Source organism: Barbus barbus, assembly GCF_936440315.1.
Source record: "Barbus barbus genome assembly, chromosome: 1".
Taxonomy (NCBI): Eukaryota; Metazoa; Chordata; class Actinopteri; order Cypriniformes; family Cyprinidae; genus Barbus; species Barbus barbus.
Window position 1 is genome coordinate 23,033,413 of NC_136729.1, and position 19,684 is coordinate 23,053,096.

The 19,684-nt window shown below is 38.1% G+C and overlaps 1 protein-coding gene across 1 annotated transcript; it reads right to left on the reverse strand.

The window, feature by feature from the left end:
• Nucleotides 1-233: 233 nt before the first annotated feature.
• Nucleotides 234-18,094, reverse strand: LOC306881850 (HEAT repeat-containing protein 3-like). Its single transcript, XM_079436180.1, has 15 exons — nucleotides 17,833-18,094; nucleotides 17,379-17,551; nucleotides 14,984-15,071; nucleotides 11,967-12,070; nucleotides 11,466-11,575; nucleotides 9,752-9,892; nucleotides 9,002-9,312; nucleotides 8,184-8,274; nucleotides 7,855-8,009; nucleotides 6,639-6,721; nucleotides 6,420-6,556; nucleotides 1,988-2,076; nucleotides 1,738-1,881; nucleotides 1,141-1,317; nucleotides 234-701 (listed from the first exon to the last, which is right to left on the reverse strand). The coding sequence occupies exons 1-15, from the start codon at nucleotides 17,962-17,964 to the stop codon at nucleotides 588-590; spliced, it is 2,049 nt and encodes a 682-aa protein (XP_079292306.1). The 5' UTR covers nucleotides 17,965-18,094; the 3' UTR covers nucleotides 234-587.
• Nucleotides 18,095-19,684: the final 1,590 nt, after the last annotated feature.

Sequence of the window (19,684 nt, forward strand, 5' to 3'; positions counted from 1 at the left end):
AACTGCTCCCCGGGCGCCGCAGCATAAATGGCTGCCCACTGCTCCGTGTGTGTGTATACGTACTTTGGATGGGTTAAATGCAGAGCACGAATTCAGAGTATGGGTCACCATACTTGCTATATGTCACTTCACTTTAAGTAATCCCTGGGCATTTTACAGATGATTTCACTGATGACAAGGACAATTCTCACCAGAAACCCAAAATCCAGAATATTCAGTGGGTAAAGGGGAATCGGTTATGAGACTGGATGATATTGTTTAATTAACTTGCATTTTTCAGTTTAAATGCTGAAATCTGATGACCAATGGAGTATACATTATATCAAAAACATGTCAAGACACTACTGATTCATTCTAATACTTAACAACAACAAGAGACTATTATGATATTTTATGCTTTAATTAAAGCACTTATATATGTTTGGTTTTACAAACTTGTTTTTTTTTTTTTATCTTAATTTCCGCACATAAACTCTCTCACATTACAATAAAACCAAAAGAAAACCAGAGAGGAGTATGGACAGAAAATGCTAAATAAAACGAGGTGAGATGTTTACAGAGAATTTGTGCTACTGATCTCTGAAATCTCATTTTCTCTGCAGGCTCTCCATGTAGCTGATGAATCTCTTCAGGTTGATCCTTATGTTGTCCAGAACACAAAGCTGATCAGGGCTGTATTTTCCTTTGCCTTCTTTTCGCAGCTGTGGGGGAACAAAAGGCCAAACTGTGAAAAGCCTGCCATCTAAAGGCCTAAGAACATACTAGAATACAGAGAATCTAGCAATGGCTGTGCTGTGAATGGTCATCAGACAGTGAATTTATAAAAGCAGCTTAAAAAGTACTTCACAGTTTTAAAGTGGAACATTTTAGATCAACCAAATCCAGCTGAACAGATCTGAGTGCCCTTTTCTGTAGACAGTCTTTGTGTGAGACTGAGACAGTGCTTATGTAACAGATCTCAATCTCAGAGAAGACAAAAAAAAAAATCACTTGAACCTTAAGCTCAAGCCTGAACATGCATTTGAAGGTGTGAGATGTGGTATTTGAGTGTCTGATTTAATATTACTGTTTGGGTGTGTGAATGTGGTACATGAGTGTGTTTGTATCTGTGCTAATATTTCTTGTTGGCTTTAAACAAACCTTAGCCCTAAACCCTGGCTGAAGTGCTTTAAGAGATGAAAGCAGGTTAATATTTTTTCCAGCTTTCTCTGCTTCATCGCCATCCGCAAACACGTCGAAGAGGGCATCCAGTGCTTCCCCGCACACTACCAGATTAGAGTCCTTCATTGCAATATTCAGTAACGCATTTCCAGTCAACTGCAAAAAGAGAATAAGTTAGCTGAACAACTGACCAAAGCTATGCTATGGCAAATATACCACAAAAACAATGCTAGTAATAAGTTAACATAAAAGAGATTTTATTATACAATAAATTTGTAAATCCAAATATTTCTTATTATAGTATTTATAAGTCATAAAATACTACAGAATTTGTTATAAATGTAGCCAGTTATAATTTAGTAAACTATAGACCTAGTCTAAGAATAATCTAATAATACATAAAAAAAAAAAAGGTTTAATTAGATCTAACATTACAAAATGAACATCAAATAATTGTGTCCCTTTTCTACAATGTAAAATACGATCATTTCTGAATGTCTTTTATTGTGGGCATAAAAAAAGGCACTATACATATGATTAATATTATTCTAACAATTCTGCCACAGTCAGTATTACCTGTAGAGTGTCTGCTGTGTTTTTCTCTTTGGCAAGAGAGCTGCCTGTGATACCGAGAATGGCCAGAGCATTAACTCTCACGCTGACCAGCTCACAGCTGGTGGCGGCCTCACAAAAACTCATTAGCTGGTTTGGAGTCATACACTGCAGGATAAAACCAATAAAACACATAAGTTAAAAATACCAAGTAAAGCTTGAAATAATGTATCGATACAGAAAAAAAAGAAAAAAGAATGAGTGTGGTTCTTACCTGAGGGATGTTTTTGGTAGCCATGATCTGTAGTAGAGAGCGAAGAGCACTAGTCACTGCCTCCAGGAACTCCTCATCCTTTAATGCCTCTAGAAATGAATGTGCAATCATAGAAGATATTAAATTTTTTACACACTAAGTGGAAAAACCACACAAAAAAGACATTAAAAAATTCATTAAAAGCTCTTTTCATCAGAAAACTGACAGATTCTGTATAATGTCAGAAAGTGGGAGTTCCTTGATTATGGCACAAAAAAAGCAATCATTTAATTTATTTTTATCAAAAGGATTTACTTGAACTATAGTTTGATATAGTTCAGTTTTGCTTTATTTATATATACAACTCACCGGCCACTTTATTAGGTACATCTGTTCAATTACTTGGTAACACAAATTGCTAATCAGCCAATCACATGGCAGCAGCTCAATGCATTTAGGCATCTAGATGTGGTGAAGACGACTTGCTGAAGTTCAAACCGAGCATCAGAATGGGGAAAAAAGGGAATTTAAGTGACTTTGAACGTGGAATGGTTGTTGGTGCCAGACGGGTTGGTCTGAGTATTTCAAAAACTGCTGATCTACTGGGATTTTCACATACAACCATCTCTAGGGTTTACAGAGAATGGTCCGAAAAAGAAAAAATATCCAGTAAGCGGCAGTTGTGTGAACGAAAATGCCTTGTTGATGTCAGAGGTCAGAGGAGAATGGGCAGACTGGTTAGAGATGATAGAAAGGCAACGGTAACTCAAATAACCACTCGTCACAACCAAGGTACTATATGCAGAATACCATCTCTGAACGCACAACACGTCAAACCCTGAAGCAGATGGGCTACAGCAGCAGAAGACCACACCGGATGCCGCTCCTGTCATCTAAGAACAGGAAACGGAGGCTACAATTCGCACAGGCTCACCAAAATTGGACAATAGAAGACTGGAAAAACGTTGCCTGGTCTGATGAGTCTCCATTTCTGCTGCAACATTCAGATGGTAGTGTCAGAATTTGGTGTAAAGAACATGAAAGCATGGATCCATCCTGCCTTGTCTCAACGGTTCAGGCTGGTGGTGGTGGTGCAATGGTGTGGGGGATATTTTCTTGGCACACTTTGGGCCCCTTAGTACCAATTGAGCATTGTTTAAATGCCACAGCCTACCTGAGTATTGTTGCTGACCATGTCCATCCCTTTATGACTACAGTGTACTAACGCACCATGTCACAAAGCTCAAATCATCTCAGACTGGTTTCTTGAACATGACAATGAGTTCACTTTACTCAAATGGCCTCCACAGTCACCAGATCTCAATCCAATAGAGCACCTTTGGGATGTGGTGGAACGGGAGATTGGCATCATGGATGTGCAGCCGACAAATCTGCAGCAACTGCGTGATGCTATCATGTCAATATGGACCAAAATCTCTGAGGAATGTTTCCAACACCTTGTTGAATCTATCCCACGAAGAATTAAGGCAGTTCTGAAGGCAAAAGCAACCCGGTACTAGCAAGGTGTACCTGATAAAGTGGCCATTGTGTGTATATATGTATAGATATATGTATGTATATGTATATACACATATACACACACACAGGGTGCAATTTGTAGGGGAGGATAGGGGGGGGGGGGGGATTCCCCCCCCCCTCTGGTCTATGCAAAGGAAAATACAACAAAGAATATAATTTGCATGTAGCACGTCAATTCTGCATGTAAGTAAGTCTCTCTTGCTCTCACCAAAGCGACGGCGAGTCATGTGCCGTTACACTAGAGCTTACGGTACATCAAATACAGGTTCGCTGTGCATCCATTCAGATGAGTCGAAAAATAATTGCGATTAATCGCAAATTACACAGATGGGGAGCACGGCGGGATAAAAATAACAACATAGCTGGTCTCATGCCATCACAAACATTATAAGTCCCACTTCTGATTATGAGCTCGACAACTTCAAGCGATCGACTTCAAGCGATTTTAACTACCACATTCCTATTCATTCTGGTAGCACTTGAAGGCAGCACCAGTGAAAACAGGCAGAGACAATGATAGCTTTAGCAATTATCCTTACAGAGTGCCAAGAAGCTCTTTCAGAAAGGCGATATGGAAAAACGCGTGACACTTACTTTGTCTGGAGCTGACATTCGTGCACAAAGCATTGGTATTGATTTCTAAACATTTAGGGGACGTTACTGATTTTTCCCAGGATATTTCCTTCTAAAATTTTATTTAACCACAGTGTCTCCTATTAGTGCAACTCCTATTAGTGCATCCCAAAACACAATGCTTGTAAAGCCTCTTTGGCGCCGACATTGTATATATCTCCAGTAATGGCGGACTGCAGCTTCTCACTCAGGGCTGAGTTTATGCTAATAGGGCAGAGAGCATCACAAATGGGCGGGACTTTTTCCCCTCTGTGACGTGAACAGAGGGAGAATCTGAAACAGCTCTTTTTGAGAGATGGTTCATGATTTATTGGTTTTATAAAAACATTATAGGCTGGTTGTTTTCACACTGCAGCCATTGAACTATGTTCATACACCTTATAAAAGTGATTTTTGCATAATAGGTCCCTTTTAAATGTGACTCAAATAATAAATACTTGCATGCACAGTTAACTTTAACTGCCTTCTTTTGTAACTTCATGACTTCACTGACAACATAACTACAACATTGCATATTCGTAGTTTCATTTGGGTTTGAATATGATACAGCGCTTTAATATAGCCTAACACAGCATGACCCGGCACATTTGTGCGTGCACTCATCTGACCGCAGTTCACTAATGTTCTACTGAAGCTCCTCGTCTCGCGTACCGTTTCTGCGCTCGTTTGACTCGCGCCTGGCGCTGAGGTGAAGTTGGAGCACGTGTCTGAAAAGTGTCCCGTTTGATGTGCTCGTAAAGACGTTCTGCGTCTGAATAAATGCAATTATGAGTTGTGAGTGGGGTGGCCAAACCTAGCCCTGCCCCTGCGTTAATTGCGTAAAATATTTTTAACACGTTAAACTGAAAAAATGAGTCGCCTGCGTTAACACGCTAATATTGACACCACACACACACATATATATACACACATACAATAGTCAGTTGCTTTAGATAAAAACGTCTGCTAAATGAATCAATGTAAATATAGGTGTGTGCATACTAGGGGTTGAACGACTTCAGATTTTTTAAAGTCGACTTTTATGTGATGAAAGTCGAGTCGAAGTCGACTAGTCGCTGATGACGTCATTAATGAACAAATAAGTCTGGAGCTGTGACAAACACCTTGTGCACAGCTATGGCATATGACACAGGACTGCCCACATGGCTATTGCTCCTATAACAGCTTATTTTTATCAGTTCTTTGACGTTATATTTCTCATAGATTTCTGCTCGTTCTAAATCAGACACAGATAAATAGCACATAGATTACATTCATATGAATGAATGCATTAGTGAGAGCGATTGCGTGTGAATTAATTCTACCTGGCAGCGTCCCTCTACTAGTAGGGAAGCTGTGGGATCTAGTTATTAAGAAATATATGCTTGAACTTTTCAGTTTCTAAACTATTTTATTGAGAAATCACAAAACAGTGTTGGCAATACATTTCCGCACTGAATGATTCTGTGCGCGCGATCTGCGCATGATGTAAGCGCTACTGTCTGAAGCTTATGTGTGTGCGTTACAGTGCGGCAGCGCATTAGATTAGAATGCGATTAACTTGTCTGTACAATAAGCTGTTTAAAACATGCATTCTCCCGTTCAATTTCGAGCATCCACTAATATAATCACATGTCTTGTGGAACGCTTTCAGAGTATGAATTAATTTGTAATTTTAACTGTTTGGAAACGGAGCGGAAATGTGGATTTCTTATCCTCTTGCGCCCTCTATAGTACCAGCGACTAGTCGACGTCAAGCTTAAAGCGCCATTGCAGAGTACTGAAGTTAGTCGATTAGTCGGTGCAACCCCTAATGCATACACACTTAAAGAAAAAAAATATATCAATTAAAATAATTAAGATTAATTATATTGTATTGCTCTTCCACAGTGCGCTACAAAATATTTGATTATTTATCTTGTGATCATAGTCATTGGAATCATTCTGTCACAGAGGGAGTTTTGGTTCCTCGCCTCTGGCTTGCTCAGTTGGGGACACATCATTTCTAGTGATTATCGTCAATTTGATTTCGCAGATACTATTTAAACTAAACTGATCTAGACAATAACATCTCTGAATTCAATAATGAAATGCCTTCACTGAAAATTAAGTGTTTAATCTTATTTTTATACATTACTGACACTCTATCCTCCAATTTGATACTGTTAAGTGCTTTGACACAATCTGTATTGTTAAAAGCGCTATATAAATAAAGGTGACTTGACTTGATTGGTAAACCAAATTGAAAGTGAAAATAAAACTGATTAAATCATCCAGCCCTATGCAATGGCGAGACATCTACCTGCTGAGCTGAAGACCAATGATGAGAGGTGCTGGGCAACTGCCTGTAGCCCTGAAGCACCACCAAGAGATTCTGTATCCATAGAGGAAAGGATATTATGGAGACACGTCAATGCCCGACACTGCACCCGCTGCATCCTAGAAGAATCATAGACTATAAGATTTGGGTTTTCACAGCTCTGTATAAACAATACAAAATGTCATGAATACGTTTTTTTACTTTTTCAAGAGGTATTTCCAGGTAGGGTCCTTGCTACAGAGCTCAAGGGCAGCAGCACTGGGGAACTCTGCCTTTTTCAAGACCTGCAAGAAATCAAACAGTGAAGTGAATTCAGTACACACACTTCACTATGACACAGGTGTATTACAAACAATACTCGACTATGTATTTATTATTATTATTCCAATAGTGCACCTTTGACACATCTTTGTGTATCAAGGGGTCATAGAATACATTATTTATGGATTTTCTCTGGGGTCCACTAGCTTTTTCATCGAAAGCATTCAGTTTTGTATGACAATTTTTCATCTCGTCTTTTACTCTTAGAATTATATTGGCTGTTTTTCCTACTTATTATAGAGACTCCATTATTATTTATTGCCATTTCATAATAATCTTAATCACTTGAATCCTTGATCATGGTAACGCTGTCATTATATCACAACGCATGTGCTTCCCTTTGGTAAAATCATGCTTTCAAAACACACACACACACACACAGACAAACAATTTAAAATCTTGTATTTTAATATATTTGATGGGAAAACTGAATGTTCAGCCGTCACTACTCCAGTCTTCAGTGTTTCATGATCCTTCAGAAATCATTCTAATATTCTGATTTGCTGCTGGAGAAACATTTCTTCTAATCAGTGTTGTAAACAGTTGTGCATGTTACCATTTTTGTGGAAACCATGATGCACTTTTGCAGGATTCTTTGATGAATCAAAAGTTCAAAACAACATCATGTATTTGAAATAAGAATCTTTTGTAACATTGTAAACTTTAACAATGCAACTGGAACATTCTTACATTTTTACTGTCACTTTTGATGAATTTGATGTGTCCTTGCTAAATGAAAGTATGAGTTTCTGTAGGAAAACAAATGACCTCAGATTTCTGAACAGTAGTCTACTAACTCAGGATTATTTCATCAGCAAGCACATTTTTGTCACAGACTATTTTAGTGCCCTCTCCCTGTGATTTCAAACACAAGGCAAATCCTTCACAAGGCCTAGTGTCCTCATTTATCTGCCAAAATATGCCCATAACACTCCCATTTTAGACTGTTTTACAAAGATCCCAAAGTGACCTGGAGTACAGCATGAGAATTGTGTTCTCCCCACTGAACCAGCAGGGTCTGTAACATCAGAAAAAAAAAAAAAAAAAAAAACTGTGGCACTTTATGTTTTGCTGACTATGTAATAATGTGTGTTACCTGTTGAGGTATGTTGTGGTTGAGCAGGATTGTGTGAAGTTCAGCAGACAGAAAGAGAGGAGAGAACAAGCTGGAATTAGTGTCTGACATCCCATCAGCACACATCTCGCTCTCGTCGCTGCTGGACATCTCGTCCCACTCATCATCTGAGGGCTCTACACACACAAGCACAGTCAATATCCCGTCACATTACCTCCGTCTCGTCTTCTCTGACACAAACACAGAAATCATTCCTCTAATTTCACACATTAGAAGGAAAATCCTGAGGATTGCCTATAACAGTCTTGTGTTCCCTGATTGACTATAAACACACACACACACACACTCACCATCAGAGCAGCACATGTTGACGATGATTTCCAGCGACGTCTGCTGTGCTGACAGCAGTGCTTTGGCCTCTTGTAACTCCAGTCTGTCTCTCTTAAAACCCACAGACACACAACAAAACCACAGAAGTAATTGTTTGGGTCATTTGTACACATACAGTAATGGTTAAACGGATACTTTAACTGAATACTGATAACTGACTTGAGGAAACAGAAAATTAAATAATTAAGATAATTGACAACAACATGGAGATTTTAAACATGGTTTGCTTTGGTTCCAGATGTAAACTGGGCCACAAATTAGAGGCTCTGGATCAAATCTCACCCTGAACTTTCAAAGAGGACAACATTTAGGACACCCTATGGGTTGGTTAGACAGGAGCTCAGAGACGTTACAGTAGCCCTGCACACTCACATGTAAGTGGGGACAGTCACTCTGTGTTTAGAGAGAGTGAGAACCATCTGGCTCTGAGGGACAGATGTGTCATCTGTTGGGATGTCATGGTTTGAAGGGGAAAGAAAGAGGTATGCCATAGCCTTCATGTCAAGTAGCATAGTGGAGACGGTCTTTAAAAATGCATCTATGATCTCCATACGCACGTGAACCTATCATAATAATATAAGTGGCTCATTTTATGTTAATGTTTTTAGATAAAGCACCCAAAAATAAATTCTATCATAGTTTAATCACCATCATGTTGTTTCAAACCTAAATTACAGACCATTTCAAACCTGAACAACATGAGAGTGAGTAAATAATCACAAAATGTTCTAAAATGCGCAAACATTTTTTTTTTTAAACTTAATAGCTTTTAACTTACAGGCAACAGATCTGAGATGTCATTTTTTGTTTTTGACATTCGTCCGTTAGGCTTTCTTCCATTCATCTTCTCATCTCTCACGTCCTCCTCCATCTCCTCGGCCTTGTGACCTGCGGGCCGTTCGTCTGTATGATCTGACTCTGCTGCAGATGTGGTCTCTTTGGACAGACGGGCAGATTCTGCACGCCACAGCTCTGGGATGAGCTCTCCTGAGTCCAGACTGAGGCTGTGTGAGAGAGTGGTGGCCAGCGCTGTCAACGTCTGAGACTGCTGTGCTGAAGACAGACCGCTCTTCAGATTCCATAAAGAGCCTGAACGACAGAGGAAAGACGAACAACATTCTTTAGCTTTATTTAAAATATTCAGTTAGTGTCTACGACCCATTCACAAAGCATCATTACTGTATTAATGATAAATTCACTCACTAATTATTAGCACTCTATCAACTCTTTGGAAGTATTACAAGTCCAATTAGCTAACTATAATTTCCTAGCTCTATATATGAAGAGTTCATTTGCAAAAACAGATAACTAAATTTTTTACAATTATCAAAAATCATGTTTTTTCATTGTGCTTTCCATTTAATCTCAATCAATATGCAGTTGGGTTATCTGTTTTTCCAAATAAATTCTTCATATCTATATAAAGAGAGAGAGAAAGCTAGTGGCATGTTGCAAACACATTTAAGGATGGACGTAGTAGTTTTAGTAAATGTTTTTACTACACGACCAGTGTAATACGTTCTTTTACCTGCAGCCAGCGTTCGCAGGAGAGTGTATTCCATACTGGTGTGTGTGGTGGACAGAATGTTTTCCAAGACCCCAAACACCGCTGCATTCACACTGCGCATGAGCTCTGTGTTCTCTTCTGTTACTGTGTGCAAGCAGTGGGCTACACAGAAAAACACAAACACACACACACACACACACACACACAAACAACAGCAATTACCACTAAATAGTGCCCAAATAAAGGAGTGTGAGAATGAAAAATATGGAGTATGAAAATCTATAAATAAATATCCATGTGTCTATTTGGAAGGAATAAAAAATAAAAAAATCATAGGGGGGTTTATATATACACAACCATTTAAAAGCTTGGGAATGGTAATGCTTCTTTAAGGATTTTTGAAATAAGTATACTCTTACATTCTCCAAGGATTGGTGCATTTATTGGATTAAAAATATACAAAAAAGGTAAAGCTGCAAAATATTCTAACAATTGGAATTGACCGTTTTCTATTTGAAAATACTTTAAGATGCAATTTATTCCAGTTAAGGTAAAGCTGAATTTTCAGCATCAATACTCCAGTCTTCAGTGTCACATGATCCTTCAGAAATCATTCTAATACGCTAATACACTGATTTGGTGCTCAAGAAACTAGGGCTGGGTATCGATTCAGACGTTCCGATTCGATTTCGATGGCGCCTTATGCGTGATTTCACCAAGTACAACATGTTCCTGGATCAACATCCTTGTTGATCCAGGAACATTACAATCAACCAATCAGAATTTAGATATAATTTTTCAGGAAATATCTGTTTTAGGCTTACGATCAGGGTTAGGTGCTTCTACACCCTTGTTAATCAGCTATCATTTCCCACTGATTTTAGGAATAAATATGGGTAGGGTTAGGTTTAGGGGTAGGGATTGGGTTAAGTCTATATTTTTGGACAGTAACGTTTATCCAGGATCAACAAAAGATGTTGATCCAGGAACATGTCTTGGCAAAATAACTTCCGCAGATTTGTAGTATTACTATAGAATTTTGCCTGAGCATTAATAAGAGGGTGACATCTAGTGGAGATGACTAATGATAAGATTCACATTAATCAGATTTTGTTTTAAATGTTCGCTGAAATGAATACCGGAAAAGATCGATTCGCAGCTTTTGAGAAACGATATTGAATCAATGTCATTTAAAAAAACGATTGATCGAAAAATCTATTTGGTTGCGCTTTATTTTACAGTACGTGTAATTACATGCATTTACCCAAGAAAGTACTGGTAATATATGGTAACTACATGGGGTAGGGTTAGGTTTAGGGGTAGGTTCAGGGTTAGTACTTATTGTAATTAACTAGTTATTGTAATTTCTACAATAAGTACATAGTATGTAGATGAGGAACAGGACTGTACAATAAAGTGCTACCATTGATTGTTTTTGCCCAGCCTTACAAGAAAGAAACATTTCTTATGATCATCAATGTTGAAAACAGTTGTACTAATATTTTTGTGGAAGCCATGATAGAATTTAAGGATACTTTGAATAGAAAGTTCGAAATATTGTTTATTTCATACAAATATCTTTTGTAACATTACAAATTTGCAAATGTCTTTATCATTTTTATCAATTTCATGCATCCTTGTTAAATAAGCATTTCCTTTCAAAAAAATTAAAACTTGCTGACCCCAAACTTATGAATGGTAGTGTATATATGTGCTGGTCTATAACTAGTGCCACCTGCTGATATTGCCAGCTCCATATTCTGAGGGTGTCTCTGTAGACAGTGTAGAAGAACATCTAGAAGTCCAGTCTTGTTAAACACCGACACAGCTGTGCTGGTGCTCTCACTACACATTCACAGAAAAACAGATCATACAAGACATATAACCATGTCATCTGATTGAACACATTTTGACAGTTTAAAACACAACTCTCCAAACCTTGTTTTTATTGCAAGTATATTCCAGGTAGCATTTAAAAATGCCATCACTAAATGTTATGCTTAATGACTGTTTTTAATGTGGTAACTGATTAGTCTCATATTTTGGCCTAATCTTCAGCCTGCAAACTAGTCACTATATATACCGTAAAGCATGATGATGTGCTGTCAAGTGTTCACAAGAAACACTTAAGACACTCAAAGGCATTTGAGACATTTGTTAAGTGTAAACGTCAATTTGTCTTGATCACTAATTGGGTTTCCCAGCGACCCTGATGTCAGTTTGAGTTCAATCTTACCAGAGGTTCCAAAGTAAGTTTACAGCCTCATTGGTGACATCTTCCGCCGTGTGTTTCTGTCCTTTCACAGTAGGAGAGGAGCTCACGTCAAAGACAGCACAGCACTACTCTCCACAAACACACAAGAGACACTTGTCAAAAAGAGCTTTCACGGTTTTCCTCTTTCTCACTATGGGTGGGCGATATGGCAAAAACATCATATCACATATGATTTTCTTTTCAGGCAGTATCCACAATCCTGTTGTTTTTTTTAAACTATTTGCAAGTGAATGAGAAGTACAGCCATGCTAATTTAACTGGACTGACTAAATTTTTTGATTTTGCTAATATTTTTTCTGAAGAAAGACAGACATGTATAACGATGAAAGCCAAAATATTAAATGTCATGGATGAATATTTACTAAGTACTCCACTATTTAGTAGAAGGGGGTCAAAATGGCAATTTTCACCTCAGATTTAGAGCCAAATTTCAAGGGGGTAGAAATGGCTTCAGACAGATGGCAGCATCATAATGTTATTTTTACACAGCGATTGGTAGGCCTTTTAGTCAAATATGTTGACTTTAGCAATTTTTGTTGCATTATGTGCCAATGGTGACCATACAAAAATGAGGAAACAGCACTTTTCAAGTTTTTTTCTCCAAAGTTTGCATGCCTGCAACTCAAGAAGTATAAAAGATATATTGATGTCCTTTTAGATATTGGGTCTTAACAAACATTCCTTTTGACATCTTAATTTTTAAGGCCCTAAATAGGGGTGTAATGATATACAAATATGGCGGTTCGGTACGTACCTCGGTTTTAACTTCACGGTTTGGTATGATTTCGGTACAGCAGGGGTAAAAACTAAACTTTTTTTTTTTTTTATAAATTGTTTCACTGAACAAGTTGCTCTTTCTTTAAATACATTCAGTTATAGTTTAAATTTTCTTAGTGATAAAAATCTACCTCAGCTAATGCTTAAAGGAACACTCCACTTTTTTTTTTTTTTTTTTTTAAATAGGCTCATTTTACAACTCCCCTAGAGTTAAACAGTTGAGTTTTACCATTTTTGAATCCATTCAGCCGATCTCCGGGTCTGGAGGTAGCACTTTTAGCTTAGCTTAGCATAGATCATTGAATCGGATTAGACCATTAGCATCTCGCTCAAAAATGACCAAAGAGTTTTGATAATTTTCCTATTTAAAGCTTTATTATGGTCACCATTGGCATATAATTCAACAAAGATTGCTAAAGTCAACATATTTTACTAACAGACCTACTAATCGCTGTGTAAAAATAACATCATAATACTGCCATCTTTCTTAAGTCATTTTTAACCTCCTGTAATTTGGCTCTGAATCTCAGGTGAAAATTGCCATTTTCCCCCCTCTACAAAATAGTGGATTACTTAGTAAATATTCATCCATGACATTTAATATTTGGGCTATCATCATTATACATATGTATCTTTCTTCAGAAAAAATATTAGCAAAATCAAAAATTTGAGCAGTGGAAATTTCAGAAATTTGCTTGATTTGATTCATCAATGCAATAAAAACTGTTTTAAGGGGTGGTCACACTACACTTTTCATCCCATTGACTTCCGTTCATACGCATTCAAATGCTGGAGTCCAGAAGCACAAACTCATGTAACTGAACTCTACCCTGCAAATTCGTATCAATAAATACCAATTAAGACGAATAAAAGATTGATGCATCACAGCATGAGCTGAAATTAAAAACACAAACTTTAAAGCTACAGGATTGCAGCATTACAGAAAAGTGTTCAGAGTATATTTGTACATTTTGGATTTATTATTATTAGTTATATGTTGAATTTGTGTTTTTAAAACACAACAGAGCATGACGAGAAATTTTGTGCTCAAAGTCTAGTGTGACCTCCCCTTTAAAGGTGCCATAGAATGAAAAACTGTCTTTACCCTGGCATATTTAAATAATAACAGTTCTGTACATGGAAATGACATACAGTGAGCCTCAAACACCATAGTTTTCTCCTTCATATGTAAATCTCGTGATTAAAAAAGAGCACTGAAAAACAGGCGAATGAGAACATAACACCGACTGTGACGCAACAGCCGGGATCACTACGCCCCCAACATTTGCATAAACCCGTCCTTGTTCTAAGCCGGCCGAACCATCAGAAGCTCTGCAGGTATTGTAAATAAACAAGCGCGGACAACAGCGAAAATAACTAAATAAATTTTATGTTCCAGGCCGTGCAGGGGGTGTGAAGTGCAGGGATGGGTTGGTGTCTGTATTCAGAAAGGCACAGAAAGCAAATAACGCGAGCCACTAAAGGGACATGGTTAGCTCCTTGCTAGCGGTAGCCTGTTACAGTACATACGATTTCACTCTCAGTAAGGAGAGATGAGGATGATGGCGAATGACTTACAGATCCTGAGCACCACTGACAAGCATCTGATCTTGTGAAATGTGTGGTAAGTACTGTTGCTCCATAATGTAAACATAGTTTGTGTGATCGCGTCTCTTGAAAGTGAAACTATAAAGCGATCGATGGATCGTTCAAAAGCAGTTTCAATGCCTCGCATATTAATAACGGCTCCCTGATGCCCGCGTTTTATATACAGTATAATTACCCGACGATATAACTGCGAGAGAAAGTATTTAAATATATATTTTCCTCCCTGTGCTTCCTTCTTGCTGATGAGCCGTACTGTGAAACAGCCAATCAGAGCAGAGCTCAACATTGAGCAGCACTGTGAAACAGCCAATCAGAGCAGAGCTCATTATTATTCATGACCCTGCCAAATAAGCCAATAACAGACCGTTTCATTCTAGGGAGAAATCCTAGGGTTGTAAATGGACATGTAAAATCATTTCTGGAGATTTTTTGCCCTTACCTAAGCCACATACCTTCTGTGTAGATATCAGAGAACAATTTAAAATACTGTATCAAATGCATTCTATGGCACCTTTAATAATTTTTCACGTTAAACATCATGTTGTCTGTCATGCCAATAAAGCTTTTGAATTGAATTGATCCAGCACTCGTACCTCCCTCAGGAGAGCAGACAGAGGCGTCAGCGCATCCTGTCTCACCATGTCCTCACACACTTCAGGGCCTCCGCAGGCGCTAAGATTCCTGTAGCACACACACAGTTGAAAATGAAGGGTTATTTTACAAAACAAACCCTGAAGCAGAAGGGTCTCATATCAGAGAGCTGTGAAATAATGACAGCAAAAATGCTAAGCTGTTCATTAGACAAACTACTATGTGAAATAATGAAATTAAAATGTATATAATTACTAGGAGTGTGCGATATATATCGTCTGCAATAATATCATAACTGTTATTTTATCGATGCGCGATTTGACATTATGGAGTATATTGCAAAAAACAAATAAAACACACCAACAGGGAGCATGCATACATTACGTGATGTGCATTTAGAGTGCGTTCTTTCACTGCATGATTCAGTCTATTAAAATGCATTTAGAATGATCACAACATTTAAGATATGGGGGAAGAAAATGTATATATCATTTCATATAGTTAATATCTGATGAAAAGAGCAGTTTTTTTGTTTTCTTAAAGTGCATATTGCAGGTTAAAAAAAAAAATTCAAATGAATATATAACCTTGTATGAAAATACCACATGAACCGTTAATGCAGGATTTGAAAATGTTTTACAAGACGCGAGAGCACAAATTTAGATGAAAAAGTGACGCTTTCCTAGACAAGAGTTCTCAAAAACCGCTTTTTTCAACATTGCGTCATATTACGTCACATAAGGGAGTCGTGTGCGAGTCAGTGTGTTTTCGGTAGTTATTTTTATTTCAATGTATCATTGTCATGGTAAATTGTGTTTGTGGAGGTTGCACAAACTCCAACCTGTCAGGACATTCCACAGGTTTCCTAACAAGAAATAGGACGGTATCAAAATTATTCAGACTGTTTTAATATTAAAATCTTTAACTATGTATTTATACATGTATAAAAGTATTTAGCTTAGAGTAATAAATTATTTCTGCCCTAAAACATGTGTCTGCTGGCCTGGAGAGGTCTATGCTCCTGTCTGAAGTGCATACAGGCTATCTGTAGCACATATGGGTTCAGACAGCAAGCCTCAAAGCCTGGGTGTAGAGTCAGACACTGCACATTAAGTGTGGGGGTCACATTCTCCATTAAGACCCAGTATGTAATGTATCTAACTCCCTGTAGCACTGACTTTCCTCAGCTTTGACGATGGCCTCGCATTTCCCACACAAGCACCTATGAATCAAAAACGTGTTTATCTCTCTCTCTCTTTCCTGCGGTGATAAGAAACCACTGTCACGTATCATTAGTGTTGGATATTAATGAGTGTGACATGCCTGATCAACGCTTATTAGTTTCTATTACTGGTAAGTATCAATACTCAGATGACCAATACTAGCATTGCTATTGCCTGATTACATAAGCTAACGTGTGTATATCTGTAAGATAACACTGATCTCTCACCAAACTCCTGCCCTGTTCTCCTCACATCAACTCAATTTGTCTCCTCTGACCGTTGTTCTGTCTAATCCTGGCCTGTCCTGCTCTCTTGGCTGCATAGCAGGCTCATCATTTTATCTGTGGTCCGTCATACGAGTATAAATACACATTTAACATTTCCTCAGCATCCGAACTGTCATTGCGATCCATTGTTTTCCTGTGGTTTAAATGGGCCGCTCTCCCTTTTGATGCGTCACTTCCGGTTTTGGCACGTTTCAGAAGCGGATGTAAAATTCTCTCACAAAAACGACTCCAGAAGCCTTAATAGCGTATTTTAAATTATATTTTAAAGAAAATCTAGTTCCTACAGTATTTTTCTATACATCGACTCTGGAGTCTCTAACCTGCAATATGCCCTTTAAATAAGCATGATTACAAATGTGATATTGATTTTATACAACAGTCCAATAAACAATAAGTTAATATTAAGAGACATACTTTGCCAACAAAAAAAACCCAAAGTTCTTATTATTCTAATTGACTGACTAAATATAAGAATTTGACTCAAAAGATGCACACTTTTAGTAAAAATTGCTATAAATGTAAAAATCAATTTAAACTTATTGGAAAAGATTCATTTCTATCACTGCTGTGAACTGACCACACAAAATATGAAAAATATCAAAAACTTTAAGAGTCAGCTGTCTACAGCAGTCCTTATGATATCAGCTCAATAACCCTCTGCAAAACAATCTAATTACCATTATGGAAAAAATTGCGAATTGTGTTGTGAATTCAAGATATTTTTGTCAATATTGCACACCCCTAATAATTACTGGTTGTCTTATCTATGGAATAAATGCTAAGTCTGTGTGACAGAGTTTGTGTGTCTGTCATTGCCTTGGAGGTTGGGATATCTCCTACAGCTCAGTGTCACCTGAAAGTGTGTGTGTGTGTGTGTGTGTGTGTACCTGAGAGCCCCAGCAGCAGTCTCTCTGACCGCCAGGCTGCGGTCCAGCAGTAAAGGTCCAATTTTCCTGACCGCATCTCTCTGGAGGAATCCTGGGATCGTCTGACTGTGCTGTACAGCACGAGAGATACTGGCGCACGCGTACTCGCGCACATCAGCTGATGGACTCTGCAACTAAACACACACACACACAGAGAAGGACAGTCACGTGCTAAAAGAGATGCATTTGAACCCCTCTTTGGAAGACTGGCTGGTTCAGAGTTGAAGATCTGAATCCCACGTGCTTGACAGCTGCATCGCTTCATTTATTCAACATCCCATCAGTGAAAGGGCTGACACACGCCATATTTGGCTGTTACGCTAATGTTGTTTTTATCTCAGTATTTTCAGATATTCAGATTCATAAACATAATTTACTACAAGTCTGTGGAGTTGTCACAGCGGTGGCAGCTTACTTGATCGAGTAGCTCCGCCGCCGGAGAGTCTTCATCTTCTGATTCTTCAACAGTTTGTTTAGCAGGAGTGGCTGAAAGACCGTCGGGAGAAAACGACGGCCGTTTGAATTTGTTGTTTTTAGTCTTTCCCATGTTTTTAATGTGTCTGGACTGCACTTGCAGTTAAATACCAGTTCCGATCTGTATTAAAACTCCGCCAGACACACAACACGAGCGACCATGTGGACGTTAGCCACTGCCGTAAAGCGTAAGAGACAGTCGTAATAAAAGTCTCGTCGAAAAGATGGGAGCGCCACCCCGCGGGTCCAAAAACACACTGCATTTGTATGCGGGTCTGATAGAAATCGTATTAACCTGCATGGGAGATATTGGATGTCAAATGGCCAGCATCCGGTCATCTGTTTTCTCTATCTGAAGTTCCACCACAAAATAAGCCATAAATCAGAAGCAAGCGTATTTGAACTTGTTAGAAATAAACTCCTTCAGGAGAGCCCATATGAAGGTAGATCAGTAGCTAAACTCGAGAGTGCAGATGTGCAATGTGCAATGTGCAGTAGAAAATGCATATGAAGGATGTTGCATTATTTGTCTACCAGATAATACCTGTATGACAAGATGAATGCTGTGTGTTAAAATCCTGTAAAAGCTAAGGATACTCAATGAAAATAGTTTCCAGTGTTTTACAAATAACTGATACATTATGCACAAAAAACACGTTTCTTTCTGCAGGGCAAGTCGCGATGGCTGGCGTTGTTCATTGGTCAGGCATCGACCAATAAAATGTCTTCATTCGCAGCCCAGCCCCGCCCCCGGCTCTGAGCTCTCACGTCTGCATTTATAAGTGCACAAGTGAGTTTTGCTACAGGAATACCGCAGGAGTAGCAAAAGTCAAGATTTGAAGTTGTACTGCCAGATCTGAGAGGTTGTAAGTTCTGACTTGAGGTTTTACAGCGAAACTGAAGTAAAGCGCAAAAGTACACGTTTGTGTGTGTCATTTTGTTTATGTGAATGTCATAATACACATGTGTAACTATTAATCTGCAACTTCGACTCCAAAACACGGGTGTTTTGGTCTGTGTGTGCAAATCGAAAGATTCAGCTTTTCAGATCAGAGCTGTGAGTGTAAATTTCAACTTACAAATAAGAATGTTAATATGACAAGTTCTCACATTCAGATCAACAAGCTCTCGAGTTTAGCTACTGATCTACCTTCATAAGCCCATGTCTAAACTTTAATAGTATTAAGAGTGAATATTCCCATATGGTGTTTGAGATGAGTCTTTACTCCTCTCTTAGGAACCTGGGAATCTGAGGAGGGAGTTTCATCTTTTCTTGCCATCATGTTCTCTCATTTATTGCCTAAGCAAAACGTAAAATAATATTTAAATCATTTTAAATATTTATTTGTTTCTTTGTTTGCTGTTTTTTGGATGATTGGTGTATGTCTATTCGGTATTTATGTTCAATGAAAAATAATGAAAAATAAAAATATATGTAGCCTACATTATCGTTCAAATCTTGAGGTTAGTAGTCTACAAATTGATTTTGAAAGAAGATTTTTATGCTCACCAAGGCTGCATTTATTTAATTAAAAATATGTTGCGAAACTATTTTCTAGCCTATTTTAATATATCCTAAAATGTCATTTGTTCCTGTGATGGCAACTGGGATGAGAAAGCTGAATTTTCCAGAGCCATTACTCCAGTCTTCAGAATCACATGATCCTTCAGAAATCATTCTAATGTAATGATTTGGTGCTCAAGAAACATTTCTTACTATTAGTAACGTTGAAACCAGTTGTGCTGCTTATTATTTTTGTGGAACTCAGCATAATTTGATGAATATAAAGTAA